The 25130-nt window shown below is 35.8% G+C and overlaps 1 protein-coding gene across 1 annotated transcript in view; it reads left to right on the forward strand.

Annotated features, from left to right (window-relative positions):
• The window catches only part of HSD17B4 (hydroxysteroid 17-beta dehydrogenase 4), an 82627-nt gene extending 60359 nt beyond the window's left edge, over positions 1–22268 (forward strand). The window contains exons 18-24 of the mRNA XM_024571702.4: positions 2123–2192; positions 2810–2916; positions 4216–4302; positions 7607–7693; positions 8848–8986; positions 15899–16026; positions 21933–22268. Coding sequence (XP_024427470.2) covers positions 2123–2192; positions 2810–2916; positions 4216–4302; positions 7607–7693; positions 8848–8986; positions 15899–16026; positions 21933–22022 — 708 coding nt within the window. The 3' untranslated portion in view covers positions 22023–22268. The remainder of the gene's footprint in view (positions 1–2122; positions 2193–2809; positions 2917–4215; positions 4303–7606; positions 7694–8847; positions 8987–15898; positions 16027–21932) is intronic.
• Positions 22269–25130: the final 2862 nt, after the last annotated feature.

The raw sequence follows: 25130 nt of genomic DNA on the forward strand, positions 1-25130 counted from the left end.
ATAAATTTTTGGAATATTGGTTCTAGATCTTTGAAATACACCATTGGTATTTAATAGGAATTGCATTGGATCTATAGATTGCTGTGGGTGGCATGAACATTTTAATGATGTTCATTCTTCTAACCCATGAATATGGTATATGCTTCCACTTATTTGTATCTTCCTAAATTTCTTTCTTCACTGTTCTAAAATTTTGAGTACAGGCATTTTATCTCCTTGGTTAAATTTATTCCTATGTACCTTATTTTTTGTGTGTTGAAATAGTAAATGGGATTGTTCTCTTAGGTGAATAAATGTTTTTGAATGTTACATTCTCTTGATTAATTGACCCTTTTTTAATCTTGACCTTGTTATACAGAATCTTAATAGTCGATTGGACTTACTTATTTTTTGAAGACATATAAAGGGAAAAATATTGAGTTATTGAAAAAATGAATAATTTTCATAACTATCACATGAGGATAATGAGGAAGGGAAAGAGCTTATTTAAAAAATTGTACAAACCATATTAAAAAGGAAATGATATTTTCCTGTTAATTTCTGTAAGTAAAATTTATTTAAAAAGAATAATAATTAAGGATAATAAAATAATTACAGAAATTAAGAAAGTCAGGTAACTGACATAGCTATTCTATACACAACATTTTAATAGTCCTGGGAAGATAAACACAGCAATTGATAAGGGAAGAAAGAAGTCTAGAGATAAACCCAAATGAGTCAAGTTAATGATGCGGATCCCGGCCCTCGGGATCCATGTGTTGTGGCTGCAATGGACAGATTCACACAGACTGTGGAGTCCTGTGGAGGAAAAGGGACTGCACGGCCTCTCTCTCAAGGGGAGAGTGTCCCAACCCTTGCCTTGACAGGCTTTTATTGCTTTTCTGGGCACATTACATGGAGGATGGTCCTCATTTACTATGCACAGGTTGGCTTTAGGCAGTTACAGAAAACAAAAGAGAGGATGTTGCTAATTACATCAAAAAGGAAGGATATTTACAAATGTAAAGAGAAAAGTGGTTGAACTGGTTACACTTGTCCTTGGAAGGTTTAAAGATTTGCAGTAACATTTGCTACCTCAATTCAGGGTGAGGGAGTTTTAGCAAAAAGCAAGTCTCATAGCAGCCTAGGTACAATGCAGGCCAGATTCTTCACTGGAAAACCTATCTGTGGGCATGGGTCCTGTGTGCAGGACCTCGCTTTCCACTGGCCTTTCCCAGTGGGAGTTGGGCCCACGCCACGCAGAATGGTCTCCTATAAGTTAATATACAGATACATTAAATACTCAGCTGTTTTGTGAAATTCTTCCCTTTGGTAGTGAAAATTATTCTCTAGTTTGAACAATGCCCTATTTAAGTGCTAGGAAGTATGGTGCCTTCTTGTTATTTATATCTTTCTGCTAATTTTGTCTTATCTATGTAAATAAGTGATACGAAAATCTGGAGTAAGCAGAAATTTAATCTTAATGGGAAGCTACCAGTCTCACTTCTTGCAGGATGAGCTGATGCTCAGGATTTAATGTACCAGAAGAATGAAAGTTTGTATGGAGTTTTTGCATTGACGTTGATGAGTCTAGATTGTGTTACAAGCTTCAATTTAAAACACCCCATTAAAAAAGTTGGCATCAATTTTGTTTAGTAAGACGAAGCCATAAACATGTACCTTATCTTAATTGTGTTTTTTTTAAACAGACCTTAATTTTTTTTAATTTATTGATTTTACAAAGAGAGAGGGGCGGGAGGAGAGAGAGAGGTAGAGATTTGTGGTCTCCCCATTCATGCATTCATTGGTTGTTTGTTGTATGAGAGTAGATTGATGGATTTCTTTTTGTGAATTTCTCCTTAGGCAGTGGTAGCCAGGTTATCCCCAGATGTAGTTCTTAGCTCCCCTTCCTATTATTTGAGAGTCCTCTTCACCTAATTTCAGTGTCAGGTGTTACAAAAACACATTTGATTTACAGTTAATCTTTTTGTTGTTAGAAATAGTTATTTTTTAATCAAAGCTTCAATTAGGTACATTATAATGGATTTTGTATACAAATAACCAGCTGTGTTTCCTGTTTTTCTTTTAATGTGTTCTAAGAAAGCACTGAATACTAGTTACATTTATAATTCTTTCTGCACAGGCTGCTTTGTACCGCCTCAGTGGAGACTGGAATCCATTACACATTGATCCTAACTTTGCTAGCTTAGGAGGTGAGTTGCTAACAATAGGTACTGATGTAAAATATTAGCTCAGTTATCTAAATAAGACTTAAAGACATTGCTACTTATGACTGGCAGTTTAACATTTAAAAAATAGCCCTCTAGTAATGTATTTATGCAAAGGATATGGAAAAGTAGGAAATAGTATTCAGAAAATGGTGTACTCGAAATTGAGATTATAGTAGAAGGAAACTCCTGCTAGTGTAAGTAAGGTCTAGGATAGGACTATGGGGGTCAGTGTCTGATATCATGAAGGGCCAAGGTCATTGGAGGCGAGAGCAAGAAACTGAAAAATTAGGGAAAGATTATCTGTATACACGGATATTGAAATCACCATGGATGATTTCATGGTTACAACCAGAACTAAACCAAACAATGCTGTGTGTTCCTAGATCTCTAACATTCTTGTTTTTTTTCCCTTTCTTTTTTTATTTTATAATTTTCACCAAGGAAGTATTATTTTTAGAATATTTTCCCTATTACTTAAAATAGAAGGTATAATTCATGCCAATGCAGTTTAAAGGTGTATTTTGAAATCCTGAATTAATTATTCTTGGTTTTTAAATATGAAATGTATACATATCTAGCTAAACTCTCTCAATTTTTAGGTTTCGACAAGCCCATATTACATGGATTATGTACATTTGGATTCTCTGCCAGGCATGTTTTACAGCACTTTGCAGATAACGATGCATCAAGATTCAAGGCAATTAAGGTACACATATGTTACTGCATAATTTGAACATTAGTTATTTCGTTTTTTATTTTTAGAGACGAAAAGGAGTTTTAGTGACTTCTTTTAAAATAGGTACTATACTAAGGTAATATACATTTTTATTACATTGACTTGGTAATTAGCACATTTTCTTTTTGTAGCTAAAAATACCTCTATTACACATTTATCATGAAGGATATCATACACAGTTATAATTGTATCACACTAATTGGATTGGTTTATAAATTAACTAGGAGAATACATATATCAGCATATATGCCTTAACAGAAACTTAAGATTTACCTTAAAAATTTTTAACTGTTTTGTAATTGCCTTCATGTACTTGAAAATGTTAAGTGACTGCATTTGAGCTCTAATAAACATACACCTACATCAATATGATGGTTGCATATTGATTTAGCTTTTGTAATTTCGAGTGGTTTCAAGTTTTCCTTATAAATTACGAAGAAAATTGTCTCTGGGTAATGTCTTTGCATAAGTGTAAGGAAGAGATACACACTAAAAAAAATAACAGTGTCAAATAGCTCCCAAAGCTTTTGAGCTTCTGTTCCACATAGGGCATTTTTCTGATGCCTTACCTTTGATAATACTGATTATTTTCATGCTTTTCATTTTAACTATTTTTATGGTTATTCAATAACATTACATGGAGCAAATAACATAGTATAGAAATTTATGAAATAAAAAGTGTAATGTTATGTTCTATAGACCAACCACAGACCTTATTCCCTAGACTTAATTAGTACCAACTTTTTGTTTTATTTTTCAATTATAATTGACATACAATCTTATATTAGTTTTAGGTGTACAGAACATGATTGATTAGACATTTATATAACTTACAAAGTGATCGATCACCCCAATAAGTCTAGCACCTCCTGACACCATACATTGTATTACAATATTATGACTATAATCCTTATGATGTTCCTTACTTACATCCTCGTGGATACCACTTTTAACTGCTTTAATTTGTTTTGGTGGTTACCTACACAGTGCTACTAAATATAATTATGTTTCTGTTTCTTGGTCTGTCAGTATTAAACACTATTTATTGACTCTGTACTTTAAAAGACAAAGAATTAGCTTATGCCAGCTATATCCTTTCTCTACTAATTTTTATCATATTATCATATTATTTTTATTCCTTTATAAATTTAAGTACATCTAAGCCTCTCTTTTTTGTTGTGCTCTTTAACTTCCCTTCCAGTTTTTTCCCTCACAAGTAGAAAAGTTCATTTAAAAATATTCCAGTCCCAAAACTCATTTTTTTTAAAGGTTCGTTTTGCAAAACCAGTATATCCAGGACAAAATCTACAAACTGAGATGTGGAAGGAAGGAAATAGAATCCATTTCCAAACAAAGGTATGAATGTTTTGTTACCTACTTCACTATATCCTATCATTTTTTTCCATCTTAACATTTTTTGCTTATTACTATGCATATGAGACAAAACCTAGACTGTATAATCAGTGGCAACTTTTATTTGGAAATAAGATGTCTGTGTACCTTGTTTTTATTTGGTTTTACTTTCAGTAAGTTGGTTGAAGTCTGTGTAGCAGTGGCACAGCTGTTCTGAAGATCTGGCCACAGCCTTTCGGCTCAGGCAGGCAGTCGTGTTGCCAGATCTAGTCTTCCACACATTGGCGACATGGCCCTCAGAGATATTTGAATGAAAACAACAAAAAAACCTGTTTAATTCCTTAATGAGGGAGCTAGCAAGTAAGATGATAGAACTGGTTCAAAAGAGACTTAGAACAACAGTGTTTATGCAGCCCAATAGGAAAGGCATTCTAAAATAATTTTCCTGAGTTAGAGACAAAACCAGTTAATGTCCTACGGAATAATAAAACCATACCCTTTACGGTTATGTTTTCTACTGAGCAGAAATCATGTGCATCTTAATCACACAAAAATCCACAAATTAAGATTTTACGTGACAGAGTCTGAGCCTAGTTATAAGTGATAGGACAAATAAAATGTATCTCCCTTTAGAGTTAAGTAATTTTTGGGTGAGGCTGTTAGCAGTGTTCCAGTAAAATACTAAAAGGACATACAACCATCCTCTTATTTGTAAGTTTTTTAAAAATTGATTTTTTAGAGAGAGAGAAAGAAACATCGATTTTGTTTCACTTATTTATGCATTCAGTGGTTGATTCTCCTTTGTGCCCTGACTGGGAATATTGCAACTTTGGCATATTGATTGGGACGATGCTCTAACCAGCGGGGCTACCTGGCCAGGGCTATTTGTAAGTTTTTTAAAGATCATTTTTGTTAACACAGTTTACCAGGCTGATACTTTTTGGCCTTATGTTGTACTACGTACTGGGTTGGCCAAAAAGCCTGTGTGGGTTTTTCCATAGAATAAAAGACACATTTTTCATTTTTACCAATAACTATTGATCTGGATGTTTTGAGTATTTCAGCTATCTCTCTCGTGGTATAATGTTATTTGATTGCTGTTAACTTCAGCTGGTCTACCAAACCGTAGAGCATCGTCCAGTGAGAAATCTCTAGCACTAAATCTGGCAAACCACTTTTTGACACGTTCGATCAGTCACAGCACCTTCTCCATACACTGCACAAATCTACTTTTGCATTTCAGTTGTGTTTTTACCTTTCTTGAAATAATGAAGCGTAATATGCTGAAAATGTTATTTATTTTCTTCCATATTTAATATTAAAATGGCTACATACTAATTTTGATAAGTTTTTTTAAATGCAGGCTGCCATGACAGCTGTCACAGTACAGTCTAACAAAATTGCTTCGAATGAAGTTAAAGACAACTGAGTGCTACTAGAGCCATCTTACAGAAAAAAACAAACGAATTTTCTGGCCAGCCCAATAGATGGTTTGTGTTGAGCAGTTTAAACACCACCACTAGTAATAACAGCTTCCAGTTAGTGAGTACCTATAAGTAGGCCATTATCTATAATATGCATAAAACTCTACATTTAATATAAGAAAATCTAGGTTCAGGTCTTCTAAATAACTTGCTCATGGTCACGCAGAAAGACTGGAGCTGGGATAGAAACCCAGGTCTGCCTGGCTCAAAGCTTAGACCCCAGGGCCCTGCATGTTTTTACTGTGTCATGATTTCTTTCACAAATAAATAACTTTGCAGAACTCTTCCTTCTGTGGTTGCCTTACCTTACGCCTAATTGCTTCCTGTTGCTTGCAGTATTGTTTGCCTGCTCAATTTATGCATTCTATTTATTTCAGTTTTCAAATTCTTCCAGTCTTTTTAGGCTTCAGTTCAAGCTCTGTCTTGCCCTTAAGGCAGTCCCTTACTTACTACTCTCTTTCCACCCATACAAACACACTTACTAGCTTTTTCTGAAATCTTCTCGCAATTATTGTTTGTGCTGCGTAATCTGGAGTCCTCTTATTTTTTAGTTATTTTTGTGTAAGTTTTATTTTTTGAAAAAGATTGTGAACTCCAAGTGTTTAGGACCATGATTGTATTACAGTTTTTGTTTTCCCACAATTCTATTAATGAACAGTACAGACATAATTTCCATTGATTCAAACTTAGTTTTGAGAGATAATTTAATATCTGAATATAATACAGAATTCCCATTTTGATAAATTCTAAGCACCTCTTCTTATTTTTTTCAGTATATTTGCTGTTTTTCCCCTCAGTGACTAGATGTACTCTTTTTCTATTAGTTATGTATCCTCCCTCCCTCCCTTCTTTCATCCCTCTTTTCCTCCCTCCCTTCCTCCCTTCCTTCCTCCCTTCCTCCCTTCCTTTCTTTCTTCCTTCTTTCCTTCCTACTACATTTTAAGGAATGTCTTCAACTAATGTTCCAAATGATATGCTTGGCTTGATTATAAGAAAATAATTTACTAAAGTATATTTTGTTTATAAATTGTCTCTTTCAGTTCCATTCACTGTATATAACTTGAAATAAAATGAACAAATTATTTGAAAGATCTTTTTTTCTGAAGTATGGCATGTAGTCCAAGGATAGTGATCTTGATCATTAAAAATGAGTTTTAATAAGTGCTACCTTAACTTTTAGACACTTTCCTGTACATTCATAGCAAGACCATAATTTTATGAAAGAGTAGTCATTGAAATAATTTTAGATAAAGTATTAGGAATTAGAATATGAGTTCCTGTAATGAATATTTTAATAAAAGGCTATTTTAGCGTTTAGTTTATGCTGTGTACACTTCCTACTTGAAATAAGAACTGGAATTATTACCTTTAAAAGTCCGATATTCACAGAAGAATTGTACTTTGATTACCACCCCCTCATGTGGATATGGTGCCGTGCTTTCTGGTTAAGGATTCAGCAGTCCTCCCCCCCGGCTCCCCATTAGACACATAGTCGTGTTTTTTTAAGTCCCCCAGTGCTCCGGCTGCACTCAGAGTTATCTAAACTGGTATTTTTGGAGAAGGGACCTGGTCATACATATTTTTTAAAAGAGCTACAGTTGATTCTACAGTTAGTATTAATAACAATTATATTAAATCAGTAAGGCCTCATTTTTATTCATCTTGACATTTAACTTAAGAACTTTTAGTTTAATTTGGATGATTTTTTTATATGAGGAAAATGTAAATTTATTTAAGTTACTTTATACTGTTACACGTGACATGTGTTTTCGTTGGAATCATCAGAGTGAACTGGTTTATTTTTCTTTCTGTACCCATATAAGACCCAAGAAACCGGAGACGTCGTCATTTCAAATGCGTATGTGGATCTTGTGCCGACATCTGGTGTTTTAGCCAAGACACCTTCTGAGGTAGGTTATAAAAATGGTATCCAGGTCATTTCCTAATTTCTGAATTTCAGTTAGGATTGCTTTAAGAATGTTCAGGCTACTTTAGAAAGTTGAGTACTGTGAAAGGTTCTTAATCTTGAACTAAAAGACATTAATTCAAAACTGCTTACAATAAAAAGAATATTTGGACAACAGGAATTTTTTAAAAACTTTTTGGAGGGGATAGGGTGTCTCTCAAGAAAAAATAATTAATTTTCTAGTTTTAGCATACTTAAATCAGTTGTTTAAAAAGAAATGTCAAGCAAACAATATTTTGTAGAAAGATAAATGAGAAAGTTAACATCCTGTACCTTCTCATGATTTAAAGATTTGTATGAAGCTTTATATATAAATATAAAACAATAGGATATATTGTTTATCAAAACAATTTTGTTATTCTCTGTTAACATGTTGAGGCTTTTAATACACACGTTTATGTTCTCTGTTTATAAAATACTAACTTTGTAATGTTGACGTTTTCATACCTTTACTTTATGATCTTAAATGAAGATTAAAATCTCTTAAGAAGGCTCTAAGATCAAAAATTGACGAAGTTTTAGAGCTAGAAAGAAATTCAGTTTTTATGTAATTTAGTCCTATTTTGTAAATAAATAAATAGGACCACAGAAGTAGATTATCTTCCTATTGAAGGTAGTTAAAGATATAGGTTGTTTAGTTCCTAATTTATTTTTAAATTATTGTTTCTGAATTCTGATAAAAGTAAAAACCTCTTATTTAGAGGGCTGAGGTTCCATTTCTTTTTTCATGTAATCTTTATTGTATTTTTTTTCCATTACCACTTAGTCCCTTTTATCCCCCCTCTCTCTAGCAATCACCACACTGTTGTCCATGTCCATGAGTGCTTTTTCCTTCTCGCTCAATCCCTCCGCCCCTAATCTCCCCCCACCGACTAGCTGTCATCTGCTCTCCATCTTGGGCTGAGATCCTGGATGATATGAATAAATGTAAGGAAAATGTGAAAGAAGCCTGGTATTAAAAAAAAAACAAACTAATTTGCCTTACTCATACGCGGATTTTGAAAAATAATTACCTTATGGTACATATATTTTGTAATAATTTTTCCCCTTGACTCATTTTTACTTAACTTTTAACATTAATTTTTCTCCTTTGCCTAGGGTGGGGAGCTTCAGAGTACTTTGGTATTTGAGGAAATAGGTCGCCGTCTTAAGGACATCGGGCACGAGGTGGTAAAGAAAGCCAATGCAGTATTTGAGTGGCACATCACTAAAGGTGGAAGTACTGCGGCTAAGTGGAGTAAGTTATATCCCTGACTTTGTAAAACTCTAAGGCAACTCTTAGTTAACAGAGATAAAGTATCCTTGTTACAATTCAAGCCTGTGTCTTTGAAAGGTAAATCCTACTTCATAGGTCAGTTATTTTTCATGGGAATAACAGGTTTAAGGTACCCAAAGACATCTATGTTTTTTAGAGATATAGGGAATCAATTAAAATGAAAATATCTCTTTTAAGGATTCTATTGTAATACCTGAATCATAGTACTTTTAAACAGTCATCCTAGCTGTATGTTAATTTAACTTCTCTTCATATTTCTCTTAAACATAAAGCAAGTTCATCAGGGCAAATGAAATAGTTTTGTCATTATATTTTGACAATTTTATAATTGTTTTCTTTATACCAAAACAATAATTTGGATTATCACCTTAGTTATCAAATTGTTATTTAAGGGTGCCTATTTAAGTGCCTTGAAAATCAGATTATTTTTCATTACAAGTGAAGGTTACTATAAATGTTCACTTAGACCAAAAAATTAAAATACATCTCTAAATCAGCTAAAACTTTTGAAATAACCTTCTGTTACATATTCCTAAAAACATTTTGAAGTTTTGTTCAATTGATTTTGGTTCAATATAAACAACTTCCTTTTTAATGTAACAGTTGCTGTTTCTTTAATGAACATAAAGAAACAGCAACTGTTACATTAAATGAACATTTTATATAATGAACATAAGGAGTATATGTTCATTATATAAAATTTGGTATAGAAAGGCATAAAGAAGAAGGTAATGATGTATAATCCTACTACCCACAGTTAACATTTTGGTGTTTGTTCTTCTAGAATACATTTGTGCTTATAGGATATTAATTTAGAAAGGGTATAAAGGAAGGCAAAAATGTAATATGTATTTGGTCCCCCAAATTTCAAAGTGTCTTAATATTTTCCTACATAACTGCATAGATTAACACTGTATATGTAGGGGTCATCACTTTCTCTTTTCTGTCCTTCCTTTTTTCTTTCTATGTAACCATGATGGAATTCAATGTTTTCCCAATGGATGACAGTGTGTTAGAAGTTGAGTTATAAATATGAAGCACAGGACTTTCGAAGATACTGGTGAAGAAGAGAAATGAGATCTATAAGAGTAAGGAAAGGTGCTGGAACTCTGTCACTGTTGGCAGAGTGGAACTTGGAAGGGATTTATGAAGTATACAAGTGACTCCCTCTTGGCAGACAGTTTCAATACAGTTTCAATAGCCAACTAGGATTTTTCCCTGGTCTTGGTGACACTTTCCTTGTAGATAATACTAGAAAATGTGTTCACATTTAAAAATTGCCTTGAATTAACCTAAAGAAGGATTTTTTCTTTATATTCCCCTGGAAAATGGGAATATTGGAACACTGTTAATAAGTACTTGTTATTGATGCTTTGTGGCTTGTTTTTGTTGTATCATCTCTTCTTCAGAAGCTTATTTATCAAAGCTAACAATGAAATTGGATCATAAAGCTTTCTCTGAAAGGATTCACTGTTACCTTTGGTTATCCGCTGCCTGTTATTTCATTGGATTCTCAGCTGTGCGACTATTTTCAGTTCTGTTTGTTGTTTTCTTGCAGTCTTTGTGTCACTGAGTTAAATCGCAGTATCTGGCAGCAGCAGAAACTGTCTAGGTCTTTTGGCTTATGGTATTTTGGAAAGCGATCCCATATTGCCATCTCTGTTTTGCATCTTGGCACCTGATGGACATGAAGTAGATGACTGAATGCTTTGATTTAGAGAATACCTAAGGTGCTTTTCTTTTGCAAGCAGTTTTAAAAATGTTTGGCTAAGCACTTTATTACCAAATATTTTATATGTTAAATTGCTGTGAGTTGTCCCAGGCTGTTCACATCTTGGCTGACTGGAACCTTGTTATAGAGAACAGGGCTAGGCTACTCAGTTTACCTTGGCTGGGCTCCGTTGTCACTGGAATTTCATAAGTGACTGGCCTTGAGCAAGCCTAGGAACCAAGGGTTTCGGGTTCGGTGGCTTGGAAGGCACATTCCATACCAAAGACTGTGGACCGTGCCCATCTTCCCTGTTTTCTCCCTCACCCTGCCTTCGAACAACAGCAACAACACATCTCTGGGCAGAATGTGTGTGTGTTGTGGGGAACCGGGGAGTCTTCTAAAACCAACTTAGTCTAAATCTAGAAAGAATCAGTAAAGTTCTGTGTCCGTGCTGGGTTAGGGTTGGTTTTGGCTGTGGAGAAGGAGGAATCCTGTCTGTGTCTTCTGAGGTGAGGCCTCTCTGAGCCTGTCCTGGTCGTCTGGGCGCTGCCTGAGCCAGAGCCATGTGGCCTCTGCGTCCCTGGGCTAAGGTGATCTGAGAGAGGCTGGAGAGCCCTTCCTTTCTCCTGTGGCCCAAGAGAGTGTGTATAACAGAGGGATGGAGGCCCTTGGTATGAGAAATCAGAGGAGGGCCTTGGTGGGACATTTTGGGGAAAGAAGCCTCATTTCTTGGAAAGCTCACTTGTACCTTCTCATTTCTACCTCTGGAGACTGTTTTGGTTTTGAAGTATCATTGTAGAATTATTCAAAACATTATGATCCAATGATAGTGCTTCCCTACATAAATGAGGTCAAAGTAGAAGCTTTATTTCACTGTTAATATGTATTTTAATATCAAGAACACAGTGATTTTGTTGTCTGTGTTTTTTATTACTCCAAAATGTAATTGAGTGCCTGGACATGTTTGAACACCTTTTTTGATAACCTGTGCTTCAGGTGTTTTACCCTTTGGAATAAAGGTGGTCCTTTGGCTTTTTAATTTTCTAGAGATTCTTGGATTAGATTGGGAAGGTAAAAATGGACATCTGATGGAAAAGTAAATCCTGAATTCCCTTTGAACAGAGCCTGTTGCTCATGACAGTCATCTTACTGTATTATGATCATTTCTAATTATATGTCTCCTCCTACTTGATCTTTAACACTGAGTTTAACACTGAGAAAGAGCTTCAGAATAATTTATTTCCAGCCTCAAAGAAGTATTTGAAGTCATGAAAGGCAAGGACCTACATCTAAGATGACTCTATCCAGGAAAGCTATCATTTAGAATGGAGAGGCAGATAAAGTGCTTCCCAAATAAGGTCAAGTTAAAGGAGTTCATCATCACCAAGCCCTTATTATATGAAATGTTAAAGGGACTTAGCTAAGAAAAAGAAGAAGATCAAAAATTTGAACAGTAAAATGACAACAAACTCACAACTATCAACAACCGAACCTAACAACAAAACAAAACAAAACAAAAAACAAAAACAAAAGCAAAAACGAACTAAGCAAACAACAAGAACAGGAACAGAATCACAGAAATAGAGATCACTTGGAGGGTTATCAGCGGGGAGTGGGTGGAGGGAGAATGGGGGCAAAGGTACAGGGCATAAGAAGCATAAATGATAGGTACAAAATAGACGGGGAAGTTAAGAATAGTATAGGAAATGGAGAAGACAAAGAACTTGTATGATCCATAGACATGAACTAAAGTGGGGGAATGATGGTGGGAGGGGGTGTACAGGCTGGAGGGGAATAAAGGGAAGAAAAGAATGGGACAACTGGAATAGCATAATCAAAATATATTAAAAATATTTTTAAAAATAATTTATTTCCAGCCTCAAGTATGGATTCCGTAAATGTTGAGTAAGTGCTAAAAGCTTATGGAACACAGTTTGAGATAGAATCAGATGCCTGCCTTTTTAAAAATGTGCTGAAATTGGTGCCTTTTCTTCTATGAAAACAATAAGTTTATTGTATGGATAGTGACGTGTATTTTCTGTTTAGCATGAGTGAAATATTCAGGAACAATATAATACAATTGAGACATTTTATACGTAAGCAGTATATTCTATGATATTTGTTACTATTAATTTCTGAAACCAGCCAAAAGTTGTCCTAGTAAATAAACCCTTTGGATCCCATTCTATTCTAGGCAAGTAAAAATTAAGAGGAAATGAAAGATGACAGGAAGGCATAAAGAAACTTAAAGAATCAGGGGCTTGTATGGCCTATAGAATAGTCTCCTGAAAATTAAAACAGTTATTTTTATCTGCAACTTCAGAAACCAAAAATTCTAAAAATGGATTTTTTTTTTCTCATAACTCTTTGGTTGTCAAAACCTGACGTGAACTTAGACGTTACAGCTGCTTGTCCTTATCTCACCTAGTGTGAGTTAGTCCAATGTAGGATGAGGAAGTCAAGTATTTGTTGATAATGTGTTGTGACTTTGGAGGTCTTTCATAATATTTAATACATGTTTTATGAACAGTATGTTCTTCCTAAAATCTGAAAAATTCTGATTCTTAAACACATGTGGCCTGAAGGAGTTTAAATTAGGAATTGAGACCTGTTCACATACACAGATAATTCTGGTAGAACGGAAGTGAAGAGAGACATGGGAGAGCTGCTGTTGGCCCTCCCAGATGGGAGGGTGGGTTCATTCAACAAATACCTGAGTGTTTAGTATGTGCCAAGTTCTCTGCCAGGTTGTGGATTACAAATCTGAAAAGACAGGATTTTTTTTGTTTTGGTTTACAGAAACCAGTATTAGAGGCAGTGCATCAGGGAAGTTTATAGTACTGGAGTTAAGGAAACACAGGTTGTTGAATTCAGGTTAAAAGGAAGGAAGACTGGTAGTAAAGTGCTGGCAATGACGGAGAGGAAAGAGCCTGTCTGGATCTATTGCTAAGATACAATCGACTGTCTTGGCTACTAATACTGTCTGAGAAACAGGAGGAACAAAAAGGAGACAGCTAACACCAAAGTGTTGAGCCTGGGTGGTTGAGGATGTTGACTCCGTTACTGCAAGTGTGAAAAATGAAGAGGAGGGAAGATTTGATGAGCTGTGGTGCCACAACTGTAGCAGACGGAGATCTGGACTAGGTTGTGGGAGCTGTGGGCCTGGAATGTAGGGATGAGTTCGCAGCTGGAGACAGAATTAGAAACCACGTTCATGGAAATATTAGTTGGAACTCAGAGTGTTAGCTTTGCTACTCTGCTTCATATTTTGTTTTCTTTGGGGTGATAGATTTAAGCTCATTGGCATTGAGCAGTTTGCTTATTTTTCTCCTAAAGGAAATTTGGTTTCCTTTTACATATTTATAATCTTTTCCATTATAGGAACATAATTGGATTTTATATTTATATAGCAAGATTATAGAAATACTATACATTATTGCTTAAATATTGTTAAGTTATAAAGTGAGTTGGCTTTTTAAAAATGTATACTGTAGCTAATTATGTAGGGCTAAGTCTACCTATTTGGACTAAATCCAAGCATCCATTATGCACTTTGGTTTTGTGCATGATCTAACCTCTAGTTCATCTGTTTTGGATCTTGGAAATTTGCCGGAATGTGAAATAATATGTACAGTTTGGGCAACTGCCATTCTTCTAAGATCTGATCATTAAAACCTGCTAGTTCCTGGGCTGGTGTATCTCCTAGCAGTCACACCAGTTTCCTTTTTAGGGTTTCTCAGCTTGGATGTAAACTAAATCATCAGAGTGTTGATTCCACAGTCAGGACTGGGATCCAGCTGAGTGTCTCATGTGTTTATAGAAAAGACGTGAAAGGTGATCTTTGGAAAGAAGAAGCTGTCCAGTCTGGGGTGGGGGCCTGTGTGTGAGAGGGGCAAAGTCCAGATAAAGACCAATGTCGCCTGGCCTTCCGCTTGTCCATCTTCTGCTGCTGCGGCTGCAGTTGCTCTCCCTTTCTTTCTTTTTAACTCTACAGAGAATCCATGAAAACACATTCATAATATCTAAGTGTCAATAAGAACAGAGCCTTTGCTCTTCACGCTCCATTTCTAGTACCTTGTGTATCATGTGACACCCCCAAGAAGAAACAGTGAAGTGAATGAACAAATATACAAAGTCAAGAAGTTCCCTTCTCTTTTCCCTTTCCCCTCCCCAAGGTAACCATTATTGTTAACTTATGTTTTTAGTTTAGTTGGCAGTATTCTTCTCTGTGGAGAGTTAGAGTGATTAATTTTCTCTCTGGAGCAAGGCTTGACTAAGCAAGATGTAGTTAAGCACTCTGGTTTTTTCTTATGTACGCGTAGCCTTTCCTTGACCCTAAATTGGGAGTCCCCTATACACTCTTAGAGAGAGTGATGTGACTGTAGCTCCTTCACTGGCAAGAAAACTCCCCTTCAAGAGGCCGAAGCTGGATGAGTAGAATTGGGCTTACTACTAGATGACTGGTCTCAGTCATATTTGAGGTAATTAAAACTTTCTGAAGTGTAACTGTGGCATAAAGCTCTATAAATGTTATACAGAGAGCAATGCAGGAAAAATTTTAATAGCGTTTCTAGTACCCAGCCTGTTTCTGGGACACTTAATTCTTCTGTCAAAAACAGTTAACAGAAAAGGAGCTAACTTTAAAGTTTATGTACAACAATTAGTGCAATAAATATTTTATAAAATCGTAAGTGTAACAAAACTGATTAGAATATTTTTTAAAATGTATGTTGATTAGCTTGATGAATTCAGGTATTTGAAAGGTGACTATAGTGTGTATTCCCTTCCCGCAACACGCAGCTGGTTTGAGATCCAGCTTCCTTTGTTGACTGTAGAGTATTTGAACCTAATGGCCTTGACATATAACCTCCACTAACTTATTCCTTACATTATTCTACATTGATTCACATTTAAAATGTTCTATTGTGTAAGCTTCTTTGAGGGAAAAAATTGATTTGATTATTTTGAAGAACTTCTTTATAAAAAGAAAATGTCAAAAAATAAAGGACTTAATTTTTTTTCTAAATGACAGGTAATATATATTGTAGAATAAGCAGTACATTATCTTAGGAACTGTAAAAATGTCTGCATTTTAGTTGGTTTATTTTACTCTTATATTTTGAAGAAAATATGACACACATTTTTTTTCTTATTTTCGTCAGCTATTGACCTAAAAAATGGTGCTGGGAAAGTGTATCGAGGCCCTGTAAAAGACACTGCTGATGTAACGATCACGATTTCCGATGAAGATTTCATCGATGTAGTCCTGGGCAAGCTTGATCCTCAGAAGGTAAGAACATTCTTAAAATGGTCATTTATTCATCATTATTGCTTCCTACTTGACAGTTGCAGTTTTCAGCTGACTTCCAAATTCTGATTTATGATACAGAATTCTTACAACTCTGAAGACACAGTGGATGCCAATATCTGAGTTGACAGATCATGAATTTGTCTAATAGATTTTCAACTGACACTCTTCAGAACTGAATTTTTGGTGATATTCTTCTTTAGCAAACCCACATCTAGACTTATTATATTATGTTATTAGTTCAAAGGTGAAAAATCTTATGGCATTAGTGGATATTTTATAAAAGTAGACATTTATTCCTGACAATAAGATTAAGAGCTTGTCATAATCATCTTTGAAAACTGGAAATAGAAGGATAGAACGTTAACAGCCAGTGTCTTATGGAAGGGGAAACATTTAGAAACAGACATTTCAGTGGAAAACTGTGATTAAGACAAGAGAGCCCTCTCTGACCATGATGAGTTAATATTGTTCTGAAACTTTTGGCCAAGTTATAGACATACAGAATGAAAGTACCTGATGTAGTGATTAGAATGCATTAGAAAACTTTGTTATTTTCAAATTTTGATTATGTAGCTAGAAATCCCAAAAGAATCAACTAATAGGTTCTTAGAATAGAGGAATTCAAAGTGGTTAAATGCACAAAAATTATTAAAAAATAGCTTTCACATAGCAAAACCAAATAGAAGATACAACTGAAAAAATTTGTTTATAATTACCACCTAAACTAAAAAATACTAATTACTACCCTAATAAGAAGATTCATTGCTTATTTGAAGAAAACTATGCAACTTTACAAGGAACAGAACAATTTGAATAAATGAAAATGTTCTGTTTTTTGGGATAGAAAGACTAATTCTAAAAGAATCGTAAAATAATTTTAAAAGGATTATAATGTAGTACAATAAAAAATATGTTCTTTGTCATCAGATAAATCTGAGTTTGAATCTTAGCCCGGCCACTTACTCTGTAAACCTCAGTTTTCTTATTGGTAAAATGAATAATCGTAACAATCCCAAAGCGTTGTTACGATAACTAAACCCAGTAATATATGTGAAGAGCTTACTACGGTGCTTGGTACCGAGTGAGTCCTCAGTTAATTCCTTCCCAGGAATTCATTTAGTACCTACTCATATTTGGGTTCTAGGGGTGCCTGACTGTGGAGCTTAGTTCTAGAGGTGAATGGAAAAGAGATATAATTTCAGGTACGAAGAAAAATAAGTCAGGGTAATAGGTTAGAGTGGTGATGGACAGACTTTCTGTGCAGGGTCCCATTGTTAATGTTTTAGGCTCTGTGAGCCAGATGGTCTCTGTTGGACCCATTCAGTTTCACCACTGCAGAGTTACAGTGGCCACAGATAAGATGTGACCAAATGGATGGGGCTGTGCTCCGGTAAAACTTTATTTACCAAAATAGGCAGCAGGCTAGTTTTGGCCCACAGGCCCCAGTTTGCCGATACCTGGATTCGAGTGTGATAGGACAGAGGAACTGCCTGAGGTAGGTTGTCCAGAACGTCCTGATAGCAACTTGAACAAAGTGAGGGGTGAGCCCTACTGCTAAGGAAACAACTGGCGCAAAGGCCTGAGGAGTAACGTCCTATGTTCGAGTGCTGTAACTGCCAGGAGGCCCGTGGTGGTAGAATGAGCCTCGGGAAGAGTGGTAGGAGGGGACAAGGGAGCACAGGCAAGGGCAGGGCACACAGGACCTGTGTCTTCGTAAGGAGGTCAGATACTGTGTGGGATGGGAAGCCAGTGAGCTGCGGAATGACAGCATCTGATTTTTAAAGATTGTTCTGGCTGCTGAGTGGAAAATTGACTTTGGGGGAGAGTGGGTAATTGAGTTCTTTTTTAGATATGTTATATTTGAGATATCTGTATTTAAAGATTAAATAGGATTAAGTAAATATTTATATAATTGCTAGGAATAGCAGACCTTTGGGGGCGAATGGGTTAGTCAGTGAATGGTACTGAAGAGTTGCTTAGGAGATGGTAGTGCTTTATGTTATTCTGAAGCCTAAGTCAATACCATGCAGAATGGAATTAAGTGTAAAAAATAAAAGCAGAAGCAAAAACTTAGGTGTTTATTATTATTCTTCATGATGATCCTTAGAGAAATGCTAATTAATATCAGGGTTTTTCTAAACTCATTTGGTCCTGTTACCTTCTCTCCAACCTCAGTGCTGTTTGTCATTACTATAAATATACAGTTGGCCCTCTATTCCCAGGTCTCACATGTGTGGAAGTAGAGGCCTGATTATATATTTTTGGAAAAAAATTTGCGTGTAAGTGGACTTGCACAGTTAAAACCCATGGTGTTCAAGGGCTAGCTGCATTTTATTTAACTCAGTACGTTCAAGTATTTCAACGTATAATTAATATTACAAATAGTAATGGAATATTTTATATTATTTTTAAAAATACCAAGTCTTTAAAATCCAGTGTATATTTTATACTTACACTGCATCTCAGCCAGGACTAACCATGTTTCAAGTGCTCAGGAGCCACACGTGCTAGCGGCTTCTGTATCGCACAGCACAGGTTTAAACTTTCTGTCTTGTCTTGGCTTTTCTGCCCTTTCTTATCTGACGTCCGCATCTGTCACTGCACTCATACTGTGCTTTCGAAGGTCACCGATGACTACTGTCTCGCTAATTCCAATGAATATTTTTCTGTCTATGCCTTACTCAACCTTTTAGTAGCATTTAACTCAGTTAATCACCAATTTCTTGAAATAATTTCATCCTTTGGCTTTCATGACACCATATTCTCCCATTTTGCTTTCTTTACCTTTGGCTGTTCCTAATCTCCTTTGGTGTCTTCTACCCCAGCCATTAAATGTAGATGTTTCTTAGGGCTCATTTTACAGCTCTTTTCTAAATAATGCTTCCCTTAAATGACTTCATCCATCCCATGGTATTTTAAGCCATCTATATGTTGACAACTCACAGATTTAAATGCCTCACTCCATTGTCGTCTCTGAGTTCCGTAGTGGTACAACCAGCTCTCTACTTGACTTCTCTGATGGCATCTCAAACTTAATGTGTCTGAATTAGAACTCATGATTTAGTTTTCTCCATAGTCTTTTCCTTTTCAGGCAATGGCACCATGATCTCTCCATCCAAATTAATATGCTCAATAATATAAGAATTGTATTGGCTTCCTTCCCTATCTCTGTATCCTTTCTATACTTAATACTGCCTGATCTTTCTCCAAAATACATCTTCTCTTCATCACTAGGAACATCACCGTGATCCAAGCCTCCATCATCTCTCACCTGGCTTACTAGATAGGTTTGAGACTGCTTCCAATCAGAAAGTACTTGCTTACATTTTCTAGTTTTGACTCCCCTACTGTAATACTCGCTTAATGAAAACAGGGAGAGATGTCTGTTTTCCAGTCTGGAGCATTGCCTAGTGCACTGTAGTCAGTCCATTACTACTTGAGTAGATTAAAGGAAGGGTAGAAATAAGGAGCATAGCTCAATAGCAGCAGTTTAGAAGTTAAAAACTTCTAATGTCAGATTCGATAAGGTATTCCCGTAAACCTGGGAAAAAAAGTAAGATGATGATGATTCACAGTATATTGGTTATATAACCTATAAAAAATTCTGAAAAGCACTAAGACCTCAGTGGGCAGAAGAATGGGCAAAAATAGAAAAAATTGGCAAAAGTTATGAACAATCATTAATGAAAGAAATAGAAATGACTAATACACATAAGAAAAACTACTCATTTTTCCAAGTATCTAAAAATGTAAATTAAAGCAGTTGTTTTTGCCTCAAATTTTCAAAAATTAAGAAAAGTATTGTTAAGGTTGGGATAAGAGAATTCCCATGTAGCTGGAAGGAACAGTAATTTGGTGTAGTCTTTCTGGAAAGCACTGTGGCAGAGGTTCGCCGACTCTCTTCCTTTTTGGCAAAGTGTAGTCTCAGTCAGTACTTCTTGCACAGCCCTCCTAGGCCCCAAGAAATACCTAATGATTCAGTTTATTAAGTAGGTCCAAACAAGAGTAGTTTCCCATGTTGTAGTTTTTTATATTTGACCAGTTTTTCAATACTCCTTAGTGTCCCTGTGGGTTTGCTGAGATGCCCTGGTGTCTCACAGTGTATATATAGTTTGGAAACTGTGGCAATTTGGAAGTATAGTCAAGAACCTTAATGTAAGAAATGTCATGGTTCAGTAACTCTTCTTCTAGGAATCTATTCTAAGAAAATAGATGAGAATAAAGATTTACGTACACAATTCTTCCACTTAATAATAACAACCATCAAATATTGGTGTATTTACACCAAGAATTAGGTGTTCTTATTTCAGGCTCTAAGTCCCCCTCAGACTTTGGGACCTGGCACGCAGGTCTATGCCCGACTCCTCCTCTGCAAGCATCGCAGGCGGTGGTTTCTGTAACTGCGCAGTGAAAGCAGCCCTGGTTTTGAAATTCCTGTCTCCAGTTTGAATGTCTAGCAGTGGATTCTGGGATAAAAGGTTTAAGTAGTTTTTTACTTCACTTCCAGCTGAGGAGGATTTGTTTCTGAGATTAAGTTGCTACTAGTTAGTAAGCAGTTAATGGCCTTACTTCGTGCTGGCTCTGTGGCCTTGAGCAGGTTGTTTAAGCTCTCTGAACTTCAGTTTTCCATCTCTCGCTGGGGGTGAGAATCACTGTTATGCCTACTTCAAGTTATTGGCTGTGCTTCTCAAGTGAGATTGTATTTGTAGGGCTGCTTTGTAATGTTAAGTATACATAGCTATTACTATTTGTAATCTAGATAGAAATCTAGGGACTTCTTTTTTATTTCACACTCTGTTATTTTCTCATAAGCTATAAAAACTGATTTATTATTTTTATTTTACTGATAGGGAACTTGACACTGAGGAATAACTTTAGCAACTTGCATAAGTTTCTTTTGGCAGGTCAGATACAGAGGTGGTACAGGAGCCCTTAGCGTTTTAACATGACAGCCGTTTGCTTGGTAATAATGAGCTTGCTCTGCTCTTACCACGTATAAAAACACCAGGCTAAGCACTTTACACACCACTTCACTTAACTCACACAACAAAGCCGCATGATTTAGGTACTGTTGTCCTGCCCTTTGCAGATGAGGAGGCTGGAGCTCAGAGAGATTACGTACTTTGCCCAAGCTCAGCTGGCTAGTAAGGGGCAGAGCCTAGATTTTAACTCAGGCCTCTAATGCTGTAGTCCAGGATCGATTCACTGCTTTGTTGTACTGCCTTAATTTATTATTATATGCTTTCTATTTCATGAAGATGTAATAAATATTTTTAATCTGCTTTTAAAAGTTCTGAATTTAATATTTTAATTATTAAGAATATAGTTAAGAGACACTGAAGTTAAGAACAATCTAACAATAGCCAGAGGGGAGTGGGGAGGGAATAGTGGGGAGAGGGGTTTTCAGGAGCTACTATAAAGGACACATAGACAAAACCAAGGGGGAGGGTGGAGGCGGGGAGGGAGATGGGTTTGGCTGGGGTCGGGTGGAGGGGTGGGGAGAAAATGCAGACAACTGTAATTGAACGACAATTAAAAAAAAAGAACACAGTAAAGACTTTTATTTATATGGTCTCAAATTCATGTTTAAGAATATAGACTAAAGCTAGAAGTGTAGGTTGAAGCAGAATACCCAGATCTGTCAGTTCAGATAAATTATTTTATGGTTTTATAAAACACACAAGGAGTATATATTTTTCTTAGCTGTCTAAAAATATCTATAATCATTAAACTATCGTTGCTAGATAAAAGTTGCCTCTGTTGTTAATAGTTAATTAAATTGTATTCAGTCTGAAAAAAAAATTTTTTTTGAACAATGTTTTAAAAACACAAATAAAATGTAACATGATAAAGTTTGACACTCCTTTTCCGTCTTCCCTTTCCAGGCATTCTTTAGTGGCAGACTGAAGGCCAGAGGGAACATCATGCTGAGCCAGAAGCTTCAGATGATACTTAAAGACTATGCCAAGCTCTGAAGGACATACTCCATTATTAACCAAAGTAGAAGAATACTCTTTTCACCCAGATACGCAAAAGTGATTCAGCGAAGTGATCAAAACTAAGATGCCCAGGAAATCGCTTAACATTTTCAGATTTCAGATAACTTCTCAGATTTTCATTTTCTACTAATTTTTCATGTTGTTATTTTTACAAGGAACTGTAAAATAGCATGTAATTATCCTTCTTAGATTTTATCTTCATAATAAAAAATTTTCACTCAAGTCTAGTCTCTTTAGAATTGTGATAGCATTTACAAGTAGAAAGGAAAATTAAATGAGTAAAGGCCACGTTGATGCCTGTTGAGCTTTTTGTTGTTTTCTGTTCTCTAATTTATTGAAAGTCCAGTTTTAACACAGATTTTCATGTATGTACTCGTTTTCATACTTTGCTATGGTAGATAGTATTCTGCTTTAAGGCAGGGGAAAAGTCTTCGTGTTTCCAAATAGTTTTATTTCTTCTTTTCCCCCTTTTTCTGGAAATTCTTTACTTTCATCTTGTAAGTCTACCAAATACATAGCTTTCTTGCTTAATCGGTAATCTTAAATCATAAAATGGTCACCAGCAAGTTCTGTCCTATTATTTCCCCCAACATTCAGCTCAGATTACGTATGCTGACAAAAGTGCTCTTTGGATGGCTTGGCTGCAGAGGAAATGAGAAGGTGAGTGGGATGCTCAGGTCAAGGATGGAGGAAGTTTCAGTCATGGAGCACAGCTGAGGAGAGTGTGTGTGAGTTCTCAGGGAAGCAGACTTTGAGATGAAGGTTCACGGGCAGAAAATGTATTTGGAAATGTTTTTGGGATCAACAAGCAGAGGGGTGGGGTGGTTTAGGGCGTAAGCAAAGGAAGCAGGGCTAGGCAGAGAGGGAAGTTAGGTTGTGGAGCATTTACCAGAGGCCTTCAGCTCAGGAGCTGGGTTGGCCTTCAGATGTATCACTGATTATGGCCTGCCCCTCAGTCCTGAATAGGGCTTCTGGGAGCACACAGCACAGTACTTTGCTTCAGAGAACAGGAGTGAGGGAATTAGAGTTTAGGGATGAAGGAAGAAGTTCTCGCAAATACAGAATTTTAATACTTAGCACAGTGCTGGAACATACTGTAGGACCTCAATATATTATTGTTGATTTAATGAATAAGCAGGATATGTAGAAGGCAGAGAAGAAAAGTTACATATTTGGAAATTATGTCTTAGTCTCATGAACTTTGTATGGTATCATAAAATTAATTTTAATTCAGAGTGATCTGTTGTTAGGCTGACTGAATTAAAAAACAATGGCAGTCTCTTCATGTTACTATAAAATGGTAACTGTTATCCCTGTTCAGCTTGGAAAAGCCTAGTGTCCTTCCAAATAGAAATAGCGTATTAAAATTAATCAAATGCCACCACCAATTAATGGATGTGTTGAATATATACCTTAGATGCTTAAAACGTGTTGAGAAAGTGATGTTTAATTATCTTACTAACCTGTCAATCTTAAAGGTATCCAGATTTAGCAACAGCTTTTTTATTAGTCCTCATGCCCCTTAACCTTTCTTTCTATAAAAAATGTAATCTTTATTGTATTTTTTTTCCATTACCATTTAATCGCCTTATATCCCCCTCCCCGCAGTAGTCACCACACTGCACAACCTTGCGTTTCCGGAATAAATCCCAGTTGATCATAGTGTATGATCTTTTCGATGCATGCTGTATTTGGTTTGCTAATATGTTGTTGAGGATTTTAGCATCTATGTTCATCAGGGGTATTGGCCTATAGTTTTCTTTCTTTGTAGTGTCTTTACCTGGTTTGGGGATTAAGATAATGCTGGCCTTGTAAAATGAGATTGGGAGCCTTCCTTTCTCTTGAATTTATGACACAGTTTGAGAAGGAAAGATGTTAGTTCCCAGAATGTATGGTAAAATTCACCTGTGAAGCCATCTGGTCCAGGACTTTGTTGTTTGTTGGGAGTTTTTTGATGACTGCTTCAGTTTCACTAGGTGTAATCTGCCTATTCAGATTCTCTGATTCTTCCTCATTTAGTTTTGGAAGATTGTATATTTCTAGGAATTTATCCATTTCGTCCAGGTTGTCCAGTTTGCTGGCATATAGTTGTTCATAATATTTTCTTATATAATCTTTAGTATTTCTTTAGTGTCAGTTGTTATTTCTCCTCTTTCTGATTTTATTTGGGTCCTTTCTAATTTTTTTCTTGATGAGTCTGGTAAAAGGTTTGTCAACCTCGTTGATCTTTTCAAAGAATTAGCTCTTGGAATCATTGATCTTTTGTATGGTTTTTTTGGACTGTATTTCATTTATTTCTGCTGTGATCTTTTTTATTTCCTTCCTTGTACTCACTTTGGGCTTTCTTTGTTGTTCTTTTTCAAGTTCCTTTAAGTGTAAAGTTAGATTGTTTATTTGAGCTTTTTCTTGTTTGTTGAGATAGGCCTGTAATGAATGCTATGTATTTCCCTCTTGGCATTGCTCTCCCAGTGTCCCACAGGTTTTGGATAGTTGTGTCCTCATTTTCATTTGTGTCAAGGTATTTTTAGATTTCTTCTTTGATCTCATTGTTGACCCATTCATTGTTTAATAACGTGTTATTTAGCTTCAATGTCTTTGTGTGCCTTTCAGTGTTCTTGTGATTGATTTCCAGTTTCATTGCATTGTGGTCAGAGAAGATGCTTGATCTGATTGAAATCTTCTTAAATTTATTGAGACTTACTTTGTGTCGTAACATGTGGTCTGTCCTAGAAAATGTTCCATATGCACTTGAAAAATATGTATGTTCTGCTGCTTGGAAATGCTCTGAAGATATCAATTAAATTCATTTGATCTAGTGTGTTGTTTAAGGCCACTGTCTCCTTGTTGATTTTTTGCCTGGAAGATTGATACATTGAAGTCAGTGGGGTTTTTAAATCCCTGACTATAACTATAACTATAACTATAACTATAAACTATAGTCAGGGAATTAAAAGGGATTTATAGTCAGGTATTTCTGTCGATCTCTCCCTTTATGTCCATCAAGATGTGCTTCACATATTTAGGTGCTCCTGTGTTGGTGCATAAATGTTTACTAGGGTTATATCCTCTTGTTGGATTGTTCCC

This window comes from Desmodus rotundus, chromosome 1 (genome assembly GCF_022682495.2).
Source record: "Desmodus rotundus isolate HL8 chromosome 1, HLdesRot8A.1, whole genome shotgun sequence".
In the NCBI taxonomy this organism is placed as follows: domain Eukaryota; kingdom Metazoa; phylum Chordata; class Mammalia; order Chiroptera; family Phyllostomidae; genus Desmodus; species Desmodus rotundus.